This window comes from Oreochromis aureus, linkage group 13 (assembly GCF_013358895.1).
Source record: "Oreochromis aureus strain Israel breed Guangdong linkage group 13, ZZ_aureus, whole genome shotgun sequence".
In the NCBI taxonomy this organism is placed as follows: domain Eukaryota; kingdom Metazoa; phylum Chordata; class Actinopteri; order Cichliformes; family Cichlidae; genus Oreochromis; species Oreochromis aureus.
The window spans coordinates 24,534,532-24,552,865 of record NC_052954.1 but is presented as its reverse complement, the minus strand read 5'-3'; the positions used below and the strand labels follow the sequence as shown (position 1 = coordinate 24,552,865).

The 18,334-nt window shown below is 39.8% G+C and overlaps 1 protein-coding gene across 2 annotated transcripts in view; it reads left to right on the top strand.

The window, feature by feature from the left end:
- Positions 1–5,203: 5,203 nt before the first annotated feature.
- sdccag8 (SHH signaling and ciliogenesis regulator sdccag8) overlaps positions 5,204–18,334 on the top strand; it is a 54,003-nt gene continuing 40,872 nt past the window's right edge. The window contains exons 1-13 of one of the 2 annotated variants that reach the window (XM_039621684.1): positions 5,204–5,478; positions 6,442–6,603; positions 7,694–7,779; positions 8,246–8,344; positions 8,475–8,600; positions 9,065–9,157; positions 9,424–9,488; positions 10,191–10,391; positions 11,651–11,789; positions 12,125–12,277; positions 12,657–12,791; positions 13,690–13,806; positions 14,736–14,878. In XM_039621684.1, coding sequence (XP_039477618.1) covers positions 5,412–5,478; positions 6,442–6,603; positions 7,694–7,779; positions 8,246–8,344; positions 8,475–8,600; positions 9,065–9,157; positions 9,424–9,488; positions 10,191–10,391; positions 11,651–11,789; positions 12,125–12,277; positions 12,657–12,791; positions 13,690–13,806; positions 14,736–14,878 — 1,586 coding nt within the window. In that variant the 5' untranslated portion in view covers positions 5,204–5,411. The remainder of the gene's footprint in view (positions 5,479–6,441; positions 6,604–7,693; positions 7,780–8,245; positions 8,345–8,474; positions 8,601–9,064; positions 9,158–9,423; positions 9,489–10,190; positions 10,392–11,650; positions 11,790–12,124; positions 12,278–12,656; positions 12,792–13,689; positions 13,807–14,735; positions 14,879–18,334) is intronic. The other variant, XM_031746768.2, reaches the window with a different exon arrangement.

Below are 18,334 nucleotides of genomic sequence, written 5' to 3'. Positions count from 1 at the left end.
TGTGATGACTTAAACTTCATTGGGTTAAGTTGCTGTTTGGAAAAGAAAGCTGTAAAGATGAGCTTGTTGCATTTATGTTTAAATGTATGATGGTTCCAGTTTAAAATGAGGTTTTGCAGAATCGGAACATTGTGGGTTTTTCGAGAACAGCTCATTCAACCAATGCATGCGTGACTGAGGTCATCAGTAACTCGACATCAAAGGCAAAAAAAAAGAAACAGAACTAAAAAAAGAAAGCACGTCAGGCTGTCATTGTGAGGAGAGTTTTGTCCCGAATGAGTAACGTTGTATAGTGGTTAACAGGTTTACCTAATATGTGAAAGTTCCGGACCAGTAGGAAGCACAAGTTCCTGTGAAGGTTGTGTTAGGAAGGGCATCTGGTGTAAAAGTGCGCAGGTCCATCCACTGTGGGGACCCACTGTGAATAATGGAGCAGCTGAAAGAAGCTAGAACAATGTAAAAGTTATTGCTTTTTACTCCCTACACCTCATTAAATACTGTTTCGGTGTTAAAATTAAAATTATAATTGAGTCAGGGTAAAGCCTGGGGACCTTAGTTATGATGTTATGATCGGTGAAGGTCCTTATAAAGATAGCTAAATATGGGCGTGTGTGTATGTATATGCCTCAACACACACAGAGAGTGGAGCAGGCGGCAGCCACACAGGGGAAACAGTGGTAAGAGAGTACTTTTAGCCAAAATATTGGAAGTGTTATCCAAATGATGTCAAACTTGGCATCATACTTAGTCAAGTCCCCAGCAACACACTCACCAAGGCTGAACTGGATTGGATAAACAGTTGTCAAGACAGGCAAAGAAAAAAGAAAAGAGAGACATAATTCTCAAATTATTATTAGTAACATTACAAATGGGTTTGTTTGTTTGTTTTTCTATTATTTTCTCGTGGCTGGTTAGGAGGGGGCAGGAGAATACAGTATATGAAACACTATAATGTGTTCCAGCCTGCATGCACTTGCATATGGAGTATGCTTGTGTTCTCAGATGCTCAACCTTCTTCTTATTGCCTCTCTTTACTAAGCTGGATATTGCTTAACACCGTTTCTGCAGACAAGCACTTGCACTCTGTTGGCACCAAATCCATCTCCAGTGTAGGAAGTATAGTGGGTGCTGCAAAAACATCAGATAAATGACTACTGAGGCCTGGTTTAGATGTGGCAGACTGCACCATTTTCCCATATGCTTAACTGGGTTAGAATTTTTTTCTTCTTTCCGCCTTTGATGTTCTTCTTTCTTTTGTCAGTTATGCAGATTTCCATAAAAGAAGCAGAAACAATAAGGTTTTTTCCTTCTGTGCTTTTTTTTCTTTTCTTTTTTGGTCACTATATTCTTGTTTCCAGGTTATTGTAAGGCTTTTGTGCTAAAAAAAAAAAAAAAGAAAAGAAAAAAGGGAACCCCCACCCTCACAAAAGAAAACGCAGTTTACTCAGGAGGAGTGGGTCATACGGTGGGAGGGGGGAATTTGGAGTAAGGGGCGATATGGCAGTTACAGGTGGGGAATTGGCAATACTTATATATGGTAGGGCTGAGGTGACATTTAACAAACGTGGGACTGCAAGGTTTGTGCGTGGGGAGATTGGTAGGCTGATGCGGTTTCCTGGAAATACCCCAACATGCAAACACTCTTGTAAAACTGTTCTGACAAGCAGGCAAGAAGTGTTTCACTTGAGGTTTCTCATGAGTGTGGTGCAGCAGACCTTTCTATTCATACGCAGTATGAATAAATATAGTGAAGCAAATTTAGCACCTTAGTTGCAGATTACAAATAGACTATTTTTATTGCCAGACTTCATTGAATAGCTGATGCTGACAGAGAGATGACTTAGGCAAAAAGGATATTAACAAGTTTGCAATTAGGAAAATGTATGCAAGTGCATACACAAATACATAACTCAATGAGACATAAATTAATCAAAATGTTACATAACAGACCCACTAAATTCTTAAAATTCTTATTTAGGGTAAGGAACAACACATGACACAGCTCCAGTCTGCTAGGCTTGATTAACCTGTGAAGTTGGCCTGGGGCAAAAATTTGTTGTCGTGTACCTTTTAACGCTGCAGCAACAACATCGTCTTCAGTTTAATTAAATTCAGTTTTATTTAAGACATTATATATATTAATTTAGGGCTGCACGGTGGTTAGCACTGTTGCCTCAGAGCAACAACGTCCTGAATTGACTCCATCATTTGGCCGGGCCTTCTGTTTGGAGTTCGCATGTTCTCCCTGTGCGTGCATTGGTTTTCTCTGAGTACTCCGGCTTTCTACCACAGTCCAGAGACATGCAGTTAGTGGGGTTAGGTGAACTGGTGATTCTAACTTGCCCACAGGTGTGAATGTGAGTACAAATGGTTGTCTGTCTCTCTGTGTTATCTCTGTGTTAGCCCTGTGTCAGGCTGGCGACTTGTCCAGAGTGGACCCCGCCTCTCGCCCTAAGGTAGCTGGGAGCAGTGAGACGAGCAGACCAGGATATGGCTCTTCAGAACCAGAGGCATCTGCTAAAGAGGTGTGAATTTATGTTAATCCGAATAAAGAAAACCACTGCTACGTCACTGGCTATGTGTATAAAACCCACAGTGCTAAAATAGACTAGCATTCAAATTTGTACTTTTTTAAACACCAGTGGATAGATTAATCTATAAGAAAGCAAGTAACTTGTAACTACAACTGTCAGATATAGATAGTGGAATGAAATGGTTACAGTAGCACTCTGTGCGGTAGTGAAAAAGGTAAGTCATTACCAGAACTTCCTTAAAAAGGCAGTGAAAGAGGAGCTTTGGTGCACTTGGAAGTTTAGTGACCTTATAGTTGTAGCCTCTTTATCATGCAAATATCAAACTCTCAAATATGTAACCACAAGGATTATACAAGAAAAGTTTTCATCTTGACGTTTGTGGTATTTCACAAGACTCCAAAAAGCCCTGATTTACACAGGAAAAAAACAGCTGCCCAAACTCTATGTTTAAGCTGTCATTAATAAAGTATGAATGAAAATGTCAAACCAAGATCGCTGCACAATGTCTGTTCATGAATGAATCTGACTCACTGCCTCTTCTTTTGAAAACTGACATGTCGCAAAACTCAAAAGTACAGCTGAAGCTCATTCGACAGGAAGTTATCTGCTGTTGTGCAATAGGAAGAGGGTGTATCCATGGTTACCTTTGTCTGACCCTTTCGTAACAGTAGCGAACAAAAGGCACGCCCATTCACCCGAACAGTATCACATAAACACCCACCAACTAAGTTTTTTTTTTTTTTTGGCCCATTTAAAACTCTCAAGTATTGTAAAATTCCTGGAAATTGAGGCGGGATTCAGATTTGGGTTATAGAGTGAGGTGAACTACGCAGAGCACAGCGTGTTTGACTGATTATTAATACCATTCTCAGGCTCTTCATATAAACCATTAAAATTATAATTCAAGTAGTATATAAAGTACAGTTTGTACATGCCACATGAAGTATGATCTAACCCTGTTTATTTGGCATTCATAAGCTGAAAAAAAAAAACACAGATAGGGGAACACTTAAAGTGTTTGCTCATTCATTTGTTAACTATGTATGGTCTTTAAAAGTAAATTAATAAGTTACCGATAAAATATCACAGGTGTAAAATTCACAGTATATACAGAGAAGTGTTAGTATCAGAATTGTCCTTCATATAAATGTGTTTTGTCCTAACCAGCCTGATTAATGGTAGCTTAAAATAAATGTTTCTAACTGAAAGCTAGATTTGCTCATTCAGATTTCCTCTGTGCTTTCAGCCACATCTCATGACTGTCATTCGTGAACAGACTTAAACATGTTACTGTAAATATTCAAGTAAGTTTTGATTACCAGTAAAAATTTAAAACAACCACATACATGTGCTGTATTTACATTTCCTGTTATTAAAATGCTTAATGTGAATATAGCTGTGTTACATTTCACCCCCAATTACCTCATACATGACAAATGCAGTAAAGGATATCTAAAAATGATCTTATTTTGGTTTACAGTTATATTAGAGTCCTTCATAAGCTACTTATTTTAATATAGGAAGTAAAAGTGTTACAGATGTACATCTGTGAAATTTCCACAGTTTCATAACCCAATGTCCTGTATTATAAAAGTAATTCCGAGTAATCCAACAAGCGATCTCACAGTTGTTAATCTTTATCACTAATCCTATCATTGTGTGTAAGTATGTGTATGCTTGTAGGAGTGCTCAACAGTGCGTCACTGGACTGTCTAGATGGCAATGATAAGAGAAGTGAAACCGATGGGCTACAGATCACAGCAAAACACCATGCAGCAGGTCATTAACCTTGTAGTTTCAGGTCTCTTAACTTTCCCTAAGGTGATTTTATCTGAACAAAATAAACTGCATTTAACTATTTTGGTTGTTTATATTTTCATCTACATCATAGTCTCCACTGCAGCAGTAATTTCCCCCACAGAGATGATTAAATGTTTTATTTTCTCACATCTAACAAGGGAGTTGTCTTAACATCACAACATATACTTAGTCACGTTTATATCTCTTTCTAAAAGAGCAATAAGGGATTCTTGCAGCTCTAAAATGTTTGCATAACTGAGGCAGCTGTGGTTCAGGAGATAGAGTTGGTCGTCTGTCAACTGGAATATCATGTGTGAACTGGTTTGAGTCTCGGCCTCCAGTCTACATATTCAGTATCTTGGGCAAGATAGTGAACCCTAAGTTACCCCTGGTGCATCCACTAAATTGCGAGTGTGTCAATGTTGTGTTAAAAGTCCTTAGGTAGAGAAAAAAAAGAAACTTATATGAATATGTGTGTGAATGAGGCTTCTAGTAAGAAAGTGCTATAAAAATACCAAACCATTTAAAACAAAACTCCCTATAATTACTGAGAAAATACATGAATGGACAATAAGAAATAAACGTATACTACTTTAAAATATGGAGTATTACTTGTATTTGGTGTTTATAAATACCAAGAAAGGTAGTTTAACATTAAGTGTTGCCTACTGGCGTCGATTAAAACATTTCTGTAATCTCACAACTGGGTTTAGGGAATTTAAAAAAACAAACAAAAAAAAACGTTTAGCATTTGTATCATGACTACAAAAAACAACTACAATTCCCATCAGCTACGTGTGTTTACGGAAGCCTGACCCGTAAGCTAATGGTTGCCTCGTTTTGCTTTTAGGGTACAAGCTGATGTGATTTCTCGCAGGGGCGGTGACGTACAATCTAAAATTCACTACATAAAGGGAACTGTTCTCGTGAGATACTGGTTAATGAACTAAGCACACCTCCATTGGGATTTGACGACCGTTACGTCGTGCTCGATGTGATGGTTGTTGTTTTGGTTGTTGTACGTAGCCTAGCATATTTTCTTAGTTAACAGTGCGATTTAACGACCATTAAACATCCATGAAACCGACAGACTCGGATGAAGATGAAGCAGAGCACCCGAGCTCCATGCAGAAGGAGCTGAGACGTATGTTAATGTTTTGTCGTGCTACGTTTGCTAACCTGTTTGAATGGGCAGCTCAAGAGAGCGTCGTTGGATGGTTAGTTAGCTCATAGTAAGATGAAACCGACTTGGTGTCTTAAATTTATGCCGCCAGAGCCCAATAGAGCATTATCTCTAGAGGTATGTTACCGAAAATAACTATTATTGGTGGAAAAGTACAGGTGAAAGGCACATGACAGCCACCTGTTGCTGCTGGGGCAGCAGATGAGGACACTTCACAGAACATAAGTGTCAATGCAATCTTAAACCAAAAGAAAACACAAGCTGACCGTAAAATGAAGCTTCAGATTCTGAATCCTGGCGCTCAAAGTGCAGCTAAAAAGGAGACATTATGATCTCATGTGAACTTGACCAGGGAAACTGCCCTTGCTGTCAGTGTACAGAAGTTTAACTACATATTTAATTCCCGAGATTTGTTAGCATGACTCTTTGGGCTGAAAGTATAAGAAGTAAATGTGTAAAATTGCAGAAATCTGAATTTTAATTACTTTGGTGTAGTATGAATGACCATGGAGGATGTCTTTATCAGTATGAAAACTTGTGAAAATACAATTAAAAGTCCCAGATTTCTGTTCTCCTTCTCCTTTCCAAAGCCATTTAGTGGGCCAGTTTGGAGCCTTTGCTGGGCCGATTCTGGACCCCGGGCCTAATGATTGGCACCACTGCTCTAAAGCTTTCATTTTAGGATGCCTGCCCTAGGAAAAATAAAAGCTTTGCATTATTTGGCTACTGATTGGCTAAAATAAATGGGTGAAATTGAGATTTTACAGCTTAGTTTTTGTGCAAGTGCCACGTGCTTACCTTCGTAAACACAACACTAGTGGTGTATTTGTTTGCTGTATAGACATGACTTCTTTAGTTGTCTGTGCATTTCATCAAATAAATGATATACTGTGTTACACTGGCATCTGTGTATGCTGAATTCAGAGCGGGCCAACCAAAGCATCCAGCATCTGAGCAGTGCTCTGCTGCAGCTGGACCCTGATGGAGATGAGGTGGAGAAGGTCAGAGGTGGTGATGAAGACCATTTTACAAGCATGGCCGAAGAGGACAAGGCTGCATGGAACCAAAAGTCACAGAGTGAAGCAGGTGACTGATTGAATACCTAGAAAGTTTATTCTGTTCACTTGCAAGCATTTCATTCCAAGAAACCTTACACCACTCAAGTAACTTTTTCTGCTGACTGCAGGCTTTCTCAACCTTATAAACAGTATAGTTGCATAATGACGGAAATTGGCGCAGCTGACTAACAATGTGCAATGAGCTCAGTCCCGTGACTGTTAATATGCCAACTGTCATGAACACTGATCAGTGAGGAGTGGCTAAAATCATAGCATTGCAAGATTGTGAAAGATCTACTCTCAGGCCCCCTCCAGTGTTAAAAAATGGTCACCTCTCTTTTTACATAACCAAATGTTCCTCCCAGCCCGGGATGCAAACTTCCTCAACATTGAAAGATTGGGCAGTACCTGTAGGTATAATTACATGCAGAGTCTTGGCTTGACAAACTGAATATTCTGTGTTGTCCCGTCTGCCAGTGGTTGTTTGGGTTCTCTGATAATGTATAATTTACTGCAGTCGTCTTAGCAGCTGCATATACTGTATTCCTGTGTCTGTGCTGGAGCACCCAATCACTGAGGTGAACCACTTTTTGACGGATTGTCTTTTGGTGTTGGAAACCACAGAGACATGGTGTTTTGAAAAAAGAAAAATGCATCTCAGCTTTTCTGATACTCCCGAAACATAAGAGATCAGATTGTTTCCTTAGGCAGCAGTTGTCCTTCTTCTCTCCTGGATCGCTCATAGCATTTTTCCCAGCTTTGACTAACCAACCTGGGATAACCACATTTTAATAAGGAGCTCTTTGATATGACGTTCTTTTGCTTCCCTGGCTGCTGTGTCCATTGGGATGGTGTTTGCTCTAAAACTAACCGCAATGGTGCTAAATTATGCACTTGTACTGCTTATAAGGCTGGGAAATGTGCAGTCAGCTGAGACAGAAGAAGTTACTTGGACAAGTGATGAAATGTTTCTGATTAGTTGTGATTCGGTTACCTGATAAAACTCAGCCCTTATAGTGGGGTATCGTGAGATTTCCCCTCTCACAGTCTTTTTACACAAAGTTTAAATAAAGTGTTTATGTGTTTGTGTACATACTTATTTTTTATGTCTTTTGTAGTTAATCAGCTGAAGAGCCTTCTGCTGAAGCAGGGCAGAGAAATTCCCACACCTGTCTCCCCTTCCAAGAAACAGTCTCCATCCAAGGTAGAATTAGCAGTTTTGCATGGTTTAACATTTAAATGCGTTAGATCTGACGAAGGCCTGTTACAGAACTAATACTCAGATTAGGAACCATTCTCCAGACTTGAATGTACCATGGTTTTTGTAGTTCACTAAAATTAAAGAAAAAACTAAAACTAGGTTTGAAAACTAAGTGAAATAAAATAAAAATAAACAGGGAAGGCCCTTAGTTTTAGTCTTTGTCATTCTAGCAAGCATCAGGACAGGAAGCCCTGTAAGTTTGTTAAAATTTGTCACAGACAAATATGACTCACTTTCTAATAATAAAAAAGTAAAATTAAAAAAATGTGCTAAAAGTGAAATGTGCAAAGCCACTTTGAAAACAAATGAAAGCTAAACTGAAATAAAATGAAATTAAAACTGACTTCACTTGCCACTCTTCTGTGTTTTGGCTTTTATTTTTTATTCTTCTTTCCCTTTTGCATGGCAGGAGGGGATGTCCAGTTTACCTGCCTTTCAGGATTTGGTTCCTGTATTTCACAAGTCAGAATACATCCAACATCTGGAAGCTGAGGTTAAATTCTGTAAGGTCTGTGTGCACAAATGTACGTGTGTGTGTGTGTGTGTGTGTGTGTGTGTGTGTGTGTGTGTGTGTCCTTCATTACCAGTGTGCTCATTTGAATGGATGTTAATCAGTTTCTCTGTTTGTGTGACTTCAGGAGGAGCTGCAGGGAATGAAACAACGGATCGGAGTAGTGGTGGTGGAAAATGAGAAGTTGCGTTCAGAACTGAAAGCCAAAGCTGTGGATGAATCCTTAAAAGATTACACGATCCGAAACTCCACGGTAATTTGTGCGCGTGTGAAAATCATTGGTTTGATTTTTGTGATCGTGAAACCGGTAATGCATGTAACAATGAAGGCACGTATAGTACAAACATATAATGTGTGGAATAAAAAAGACTCTGAGGTTGCCTTATGGCTCAGTCGCACTTAAATAAAAATAGGACGGTCATTTCTTTGCTGCTTTGACACTCCAGCTTTGACAACAGCAACTCAGGCTTTGAGGATGCAATGAGATTGCAAGCCCTTTGCATTAATCGTAGTCATGCTATGGTCTCCAAACGCTGTTTTCCTATTATATTGTGACTGTTGCATTAGTCATTTTTCTCTGGACACTTTCAGTAGAGAGACACTAGAATATAAAGTTAATGTAGCCAAGTTTTTATAGTTCAACAGACTGAATTTAAGCATCATAAAAGCATCTTTCAAATTAAAGATTTGGTCACCCGTTCCAATTTTTTTCCTCAGATGAACGAAGTCATCGACAACAGCCACATAGCCTCCGTTAGAGACCACAGTGTGCAACAGAAAGAAGAACACAACACATGGAAAAATGAGCTGGTAGGAAAGATGAGTCTCTACTGGTTGCCGTTCGGTTCTCTTTTACCTCAGTGTTCATCAGATTTTATGCGTCACAATAATGCACAACGGTCCCAGATTGTATTTTAAGATTTGTCTTTTGCTAATTTCCTCCAATAAAACTTTAACAGTAGAAACATTAATTCTGTTTTTTAGTACATTTATATAGGAAGCTGCTGCAATGTATTTAATTGCATCCAGTTATATACTGTGTTCCAAAGTTAGATTCAGATGTTTGTGCTCATCAGGAAAAACTGAAGGTGATCTACCAGGCCCAGATGGAAAGCTTGGAGGCGCAGGTCATCTCTCTCAGGTTAGTTCTTTGCGGCATCAAACGAGCAGAAACTCATCTGGGTCATTCCTTGAAGAAAAGGTCAGTTCCTCCCACTTGACGCCCCCAGAGTCTGCAGATTGTTTTTTGTTTAGTCACTTTAGTATTTTTAATGACACCCTGGAAAAAATGTTTATTTTGTACTAAATATTTTCCAAGTTAAAAGTGCAGAGGAGTTGGTTTAAAAACAAAATGCTCCTTTTTCCAAGTTATTATCTTCTAGCATTTTTGAGCTCAGCATAAAACGTTCAGGGCTGAGAAAGACATTTATGCTCTATTTAAAACTGCAACCAGATCAAGTGGACACCCACTCAGTGTCACAGTGCAAAACACAAAACGTTTTTGTTCAGCATGAGTTTTTTAATAACTAACTTTGAGCATCAACATATAGTTTCACTAGCCAAACTACTATTTGCTGTCAATGGTGTCACAGAAACATCAATTTCCGACCTGAATTTTTTTATCTGTCTTCTGGTAATTCACTGGAGAAAAATTTAAAAAGTCCATTTCTCATAAGCTGGTCAAAATAAGTCATAGCTTACCTACATTTTTATACCAAGGCCATCTTCTATCCCTGATCCCCTCCGTTTTGAAACCTTAGTCATTTTTATCCCTAGCAAAGTCTGTAAAAATCAGTTATCTTTAATTCTTTTTAGAACACTTTTCCCTCTCTCATATCTTCAGAAAGGATCTGTCAGTCAGTCAGAAGGAGTGCGAGGAGGTGAAGCTTCGCCTGAGACACAGGGAGAAGCAGGCCGCAGATGCACTGAAGGCTGATGGAGCTCCTCGTGTGGCAGGATTGTGCCTGAAGTGTGCACAGCATGAAGCTGTGTTGGCTGGGACTCACACAAACCTGCATGTCCAGGCTATTGACAGGCTCACAAAGTCAGTGGTAACAAATGCTTCCTGCAGAATCACTCACAAGTTAGCAGCAGCATACTGACTGTGTAAACCATAGCATTAGTTTAGAATTAGTTAAGTGTACCATCCAGATTCTGCTTTTTTTTTTTTCTTTTGAACTTTTATTGCCAAAAATAACAAGGCAATTCACATCAACAACATGACCTGAGACCAAATCTGCAGTATATAATGGTGAGGGTTATTCAAAAACTTAATTTAAAAGGAAAAACATATATACACATATACATATACATACATACATACCAATACCTAAGCACAGATGTAACAATGTTAAGGCTTGAGTGTCCTTTCAAGATATTTTATAATTGGTCTCCATTTTTTCTCAAAGGTTGGCACTTTTAGTTGTAGTTGAGCTGTTATCCGTTCCATCGTATAGACATGTCTAGTTTTCAGAAGCCACTGGGCAACTGTGGGTGTTTCTGGTTTGAGCCAGTGAATTGTTATCATTTTTCTTGCAATCATGAGGAGATGTAGGAGAAAGTGCTGCTCATAGGAGAAACCATCAGGAAAGATATCCAACAAAAAGATCAGAGGATCCATTGGGAGGTTGACTGACAATGTTTTGTATAATGTTCTTAACATCCATCCAGTACTGTTGTATGTAAACACAGTCCCAAAAGATATGCGTCTGGTCCCCCACAAACCCACACCCTCTCCAACATTTATCACTGACACTACTTTTGGATAGAAAGGTTTTCAGTGGAGTTTGAAAAAATCTTAATTTAACCTTCCAGTCAAATTCCTTCCACATTTGACTACCCACCCCTCTGTGGCAGCCACAGCAGACACTCTCCCATGTGACATCATCCAACATTATATTGAGTTCCATTTCCCGTTGTTGTTTTATATGATAGGTATTATCAGACATGTCAATCAGCAGTTTCTGGTAGATCAAAGACACTTGGTTTTTCAATGTACCCGACTTTTCAAGCAGTTTTATAAAATGGTTTTCCAACCCGATTGGTTCTCTTCTAATATTGTCCCAATCTTTATGCTTTGTAATGTAGTCCCTTAACTGTAATTATCTATAATGGTCCCCTGGGGATAAAGCATATTTAGCCCTTAGCTGGGCAAAACTTTTAAGAGTATTCTTTTCAAACAGCTGATTGACTGTAATCAATCCTTTCTCCGCCCACCTCTCAAAATTCCGATCTGACAATGATGGAAGGAACTCAACATTTCCAGATTCTGCTTTTAATTCCTTTTTGTCTGATTTTTCTCAGAGAGCGGGATGAGTTACTGGTGGCTCTGCGTGCTGTGAGGACCAGTCAGCAAGAGACACAACAGAGGGAGTGGTCGGCCTGTCTCCAGGTCAAACAGGCTGTGGAGATGGCAGAGGAAGCAAACCTGCAGAAAGCTAGGGTCAGTGAAACATGCACACACAAAACTTTCCAGCTGACTGCCATCTTTGCTTAATATAGTTAATATTTAGAATACATTGCATTCTTTAATGCTCAGATTTACCTATTTATAAGCTACACACACTGTATACATATACAAGCTTATGGGAATACCACTATCATCATACGTCCACTAGAGGGTGCTTGAACATTGCCAGTAACTTGAAATCAAGGACATATTCAGCTTTCATATGTTCTTCAACCTCAGTGTTGACTCACAACATTATTTTTTGTTTTCTTTGTTCTAGTAGAGCTGGTTATTACTCTGTTAACCCTTCTGATTTTGTACACATGCAGGTGGAGGTGCAGTGCGAGCAGTTGTCCAGGGAGCTGGCTCGACAGAGAGAACAGCTCGACCGAGACGCACACGGTTTGCAGCAGAGACTGGCTGAGGCCAGAGAGGAAGGCCGAGCAGAGGCCCGCAAACAAAAAGAGGAGCTGACGAATATAGTTAGTCTTTCTTTTTCATGTACATGATTATTAGTCGCAGAGTTGGGAAATTCACAGAAGAAGTGGATTAGAGAAGAATGAGTCCGTTCATTTGCCTGTAAAATACTGTAAATAACTATATTAACAGACAAATAAAAATATACTCTTTTAATAAAACATTAAGTAGTAAAAAGTAGGAAATTGAATCATTGCTATTTGCTTTTGCAGTAGCTATTGCATATTTCTTGTACTTAGAGTTTATGTCTGTTATGTTTTGTAATGATACCCTAAAAAAATTAATAACGTGCAAGTGTTTGTATTTGCAGGACAGTTTACTTGAGTTCTGAGTGACGCTGCAGTGAAATGGCCACAGAAATGGTGTACTGTGTTTGTCTGTCAGGTGTCTGGCCTTTCCCAGCGTGTCGCTGAGTTGGAAGGACAGCTAGACAGAGCTCTCAGAGACAAGAGTTCGCTGACCAGTCAGCTGGAGGACACTCTCCGCACACTTACCAGCCAGGAACAAGAAAACACAAAGGTATAGGATGCTGTTTGCGCAAGAAAACTTTGAGTCAGTATGTGTTCTCATTTCTTATTGATGGCATGATGAGCATTTCGAATAAACATGAGTCTAACTTTATCTGTAGAAGTATGGGATTGAAAAAGCAAAAAGCTCTTTTGTTGTTGTTTAAAAACGTAGAACTATTAATTTTAAGGACCCACATGCTCCACATGCATTTAATTTCTAAATCCACTGGATGGCAGCAAAAGATAATCTATTCCAACTTTATATTCAGTTTTTGAACACGTAAATGCAAGAGCATATTTTTCTTTCATTAATATTTGTATTTATTTTGAACAATTCAAGAACACAAACAAAAACAAAAAGAAACCAAGTGACTCAAAAGAAAAGCGAACAGCAATCTGCTCCTCTCATTCGACACATGGCAATCCACAAGCTGAAAAAGACTTCAGAAAAAGACAAACAAAGTGTGTGAGTTCACACAAAATTCAACCCTCATATTATTTTACAAATCTTATAAAAATAAAACTTAGATAGTTTACAACAAACAGCTAGATTCAAATCTTTCTAATAATTCAAAGAGGTTCTCAGAACTTTTCAAATGTGTTTGTGTTTGTTTCTTCATCCTTCTAGGGGAAAATTAGAGATTAAACATCACAGTGCTTTTATATTTTTGGTGAAAGACTGAATTAGTAGGTGCTTTCAGGGATGGTGAAATGTGAAACTCTAGTCAAATACACGAGTGTAAAAACACTGGAAACAAGACAGTCTGATGATTTAGATGGGTGCTTTTCAAAGTAAGGATATGATAGGATAATAAAAAGAAAATCAATAAATGATGAAGCATTGAATGTGAAGTTATACTTGTTAATTAAAAGACCGTCTGTGTTTAACGAGGACTATTCATCTATAGGTATGTGTGGATCTGAGATATCAGCTCAGCCAGGCCGCGCTGAAGAAACAGGAGGCTGAACGAGAGCTCAGAGAGCTCAATGCCAAGACCAGCAGACAGATGGAAAAGGCAGCACAGGTATGTGCCGATGTATTGATTAGGTAGGATTTATTTGATTAATTTGATATTTGTTTAAGTCAGCTACTGACTCAGTATTTTGTAGAGTTGATTATTTCATAAACAGTCTTTATTTTTTTGAGGGTCTGCAATGAGCATAGCAAGCAAAATTAATATTGAAACTCAAATTTTCCAAATTATTTCAAGTTATTTGCACAAGCATCAATTATCCAAACTGTTAAAGGGATAGTTCACTCCAAAATCAATTTTTCATACTTTTCCTTCAGCCTTTAGTCAAGCCATATAGATTGTTTTGGTGTGAACTTTTCCGCTGTAGAAATGACTACCTTCTTTTGAATATAATACAGCTAAATGGCATTTTCCTTGCCCCGTGACATTGGCATTAACTTCTCTTTACAGAAGTCATGACTCAAAGTATTGGTAGTAGTTTGGGATAACTGTGTCATGATTTCTAGAAATATATTTTGTCTTTCAAATGTATTTCATGTGCTTTGAGCACCACAAGGCAAATGCCATTTAGCTCCTTTATTTTCTACAGAAGGCAGACATTTCTACATACCTCAAAAACTGGACAAGATGCACCAAAACAATCTATATGAATAAATGGCATTAAAGGTTCTGATTGATTATTGGGTGAACTGTCCCTTTACATTTAAATAATGAATGCTGGATATTCTGTGTTGGGAAAATACACGTTATACTTTATTTAGAAAATGCATTGCTCTTATATGTCAAAATATTGCTTGACCAACTGAAATAAATTTCCATTTTGAGGTTCAGACGATCAAACCTGATGTCTTTTTCTTGTCCTGCTTAGTTTTTACATGTTATTGTAACCAGGCTTTAATGTTTTGTTCATCTGAGGGCACGAGGTGGGTTGTTGTGAAAGATTTCCTCACCTCCTCTCTTCTTCCATCTCTGCGGGACAGGAAGTGGAAAGGCTGAGCTCAGAGCTGGTTGGCTGTCGGCAGCATCTGGAGGCGGTCCAAAAGGACGGGAGCCAATGGCAGGCCGAAGCCCTGAGCCTAGCAGAACAGCTGGCAAATGCCCAGCGCCAACTGCACCTCACCAGGTAGTACCTAATCCTATTATACATGCCACCACACTCACACACACACAGTGCTCCCCTCTGTCCAGCTCCTGCCCAGCTCAGCCCAGTCCAGTCCAGTTCAGACCAGCACACCAACTGTACCGCACCAGGTAACAGCTAATCCTATTATACAAACCACACACACATAAACACACATGCGCGCCGCTGTGCCATGGTCCCGATACCAACTGGACCTCACTAGGTCACCTCTAATCCTGTTAAGCATGCCACAACATAATGCAACACAACACACACACACACACACACTGCCCACTCTGTGCCACCAGGCCAGTGCCCAGCCCAGCAACAGCTCCAACAGAGCCAAAATGGCGCCTGAGCCTTTCTTCTGTCCCTGGCGCACACACACACACGCACACACACACACACACACACACACACAACAGTGCGGCGGATGGTCACTGGACAGCCTGGCCTCAGTGCCACCTGCCAGTGCCCTGCACCCGTCCTCACAACGGGCACTACCGGCACCCCTCCATTATCTTTCTATCTATTTTTGCACCATTCTGTCCTTTTTTTTGTCTCTATATCAAGACTTCTGATATTCTTTATGATTTCATCCCACCTATTTGGCCATAGATTCATATTTACTACCACCCGCCCTTTCGTCCTTAGCTGGCCTTTCTGTCTCCTCTTTAATTGAAACTAATCTCCCCTGTAACGTTATCCTATCGTCGTCCTCCCTTTGACATTATTCTTTCTTTTCTTTCTTACTACAGTCTTGTCTTTTTCTTCCCTCTCTCCCTCCTGTCATCCTCTGGCTGCTTTTCCCTTCCACACCATTCACCGCCAAGGCCACGCCAGCCAATGCCAGCCGCTCAGGGCACTCTCTCACCCCCGCTGCCCACAGCCGAGGTGTTTGAGATGGGCACAGATGTGGCGGCGGTGCCCCGTGGTGCTGGAGGCTGCGGGATGCAAGTTTGTGCAATCTAAGTGTGTATATGTGTGTCTGGTTTAAGTGTGTGTGTCCACTGCTGCTTCTGGCTCTGATCTGTGTTTAAGTGTGTTTGTCTGTCAGCTGGCCAGCATTTACACACTGGTTTCATGACTGGCTGCTGTGTTTTTTTGTTTTTTTTAAAGGATGATGTAATGAGCGTGTGTGCGTGTGTGCACATGTGTGTGCATTTTGCAGCCAGCTGTGGAGACTGACATGCATATTAATGTGGCTACATGATGACTTTGACCTGTACTAGAGGAGCTACTGGACGAAACCATTTTACTGCCATGTGTGCGCCTGTATGTGCATGAGAGAGTTTATAGTTTTATCTGTCCTCAGTTGCATACTAGATGTTTGACAGCTGTTGACTTGGCTGAGCATGTAGCCATTCAGATTCAATTTTGGTCATTAGCAGTGAAAACCACTTCTGATAGAGATTTAATGTCTGTTTCTTTTTTTTTCAACAGTTTTAGATGACAAGAAGTCTTAATTTTTTGCACACAGTAACACCTTTAGTCACATTTAAAGGCAAAAGAGTATAAGAGTATAAAAATGATTAATACCCATAACCGCCCCTGGTTTTAAGCTTGGATGGTTCCATAGTGCGGTGGTTTGCACATTTTTCTGACAGCTGAAAGATTCCTGGTTTGACGCTGAAAGGAGACACAATGAAACCTGTGGAGCTACCTGCTATGACGACTCTCCCGTGAATAAGGCAGCAGCTGAAAGGTGCTTTTTGTAGCAGCTGGCTGACAGTTGATTTCCACTTCTGCCGTAAGTCTTTGTTGAATCTACAATGTAACCAATGCAAGTGGCCTTCTGCATGGTATTTATTATCTTGTGGTTGTAGCTCAGTGTTTTAAATGCAGTGCTACCCAAAAATCCTGGGAGTTTTCCCCCTTTTTTGTACATTCCCACTCCCAACAGTTTGGCAGTCTCCCCTCAAGAGTTTGACCACATCTGTGAGTACTAATATTAAGGCTATGATTGTAATTTCTCATGTTTAGATGATAATTATTATTCTTTCTCTGCTTCATTCAGAAACTGCAGTGAAAAAATAGCTAGAAACACACACAGGAGGAACACATAGTACCTAATAGGCCAATCACAATAGCTGCAGGCTGGGTCGATGTGACGTCTAGTTATAGTTCCATGGAGGTGCATGTCAGGTTAAGGTGTAGTTTAAATTGTAGTTTTTCAGATGTTTCTGCAGTTACAATTTACCTGTAGTGTCGTCCTAACACAGAGGTATCAATCCACCGTGAGTTGTTGTGTTGTGACAGTAAATGTTGAACACAGATTGACTGTACAGACAAAAGGTTTGTCCGTCTGAGATGCACTTTAAAGCAGTTTCAACTCATCACTTTTGATATTTGGTTAATCATTACTCTGAACTCTGAAGGAAAGTCTGCTGAGGACACAGAAAGCTGTCCAGCAGGCCTGTTTCCAAAAAGCAGTTTTCTTAGGAGCGTGGAAAGTCTTAACATCCATACATGGATATGAGATCTCTGTTGATTTAACTGCTTTAGAGAATGGCATATTTCACTCACATCTTAAATATGAAACATTTTTCAGCATCAAATTTGGAATGTAAACATTCACAAGAATTTTGATACATTTCTGGCTTTTTAGGAAGTTACTCATTGACAAACACTTTCCTCATCCTCCATATGATGACTTTCTATCTCATCTAAAATCTCAAACTAAATGCTGACCCCAGTTCTAGCCCTAACCTTGAGCCAGTTCTAAACTAAACATTAAAACCAAGTCTTAGCAGTATAATGGCTCTGCACAAAAATGTATCCATACAAAGATGGTAGCATACATGCATCGTACACACCTGTTGAAGTTTGGTCAAAGCCTTTGTCCCTCCTCAGCACTGCATTATGTTTGTTTTTTCTTTTTTCCCCCCCTTTTACTTGTCATGTTCTCATCACTTTTTTCTTTTGCCATTCCAAAATGAAACAAATAAACCTCAAGCGATTGTCTCTCTGCTCTTTCACTAGCTCTGTGTCATTCTCTTTCTGTCCATCTGTGGGCCTTCAGGGGTTATGCAGAGCTACATGTATTTCATTCATAGTCATGCCCTCTGCTGTTGTTCACTACAGAGCCATCCAAGAGTCTTTGTAGCTTTACTGGGCTGTGTTTTTGTTGCTGTGTTTGTGTGTGTGTTGTTGGAGAGTAAGAGGAGAGGGTGAGATTCACGGTAGCAAGGCTGGAAGGCATTTTATGGCCAGCCTTCGAAGGCAGCTCTTTGATTTTTCTCTTTGCAACTTGCTCGCTCCTCTCTTTCATTCGGTCCACCTCTCGTGGCGCAAATGATCACAGCTCGCCTTCAAACAGGGGGGACATGAAGCGCAGACAGCTTCTGTTTGATTTCTGATAGCCCTACCTTCCTTCCTGATAAACACATACATATAATACGGACACACACACTCACACACATATTTGTTTGTACAACGGCATCTTTGCAAATGTGCACG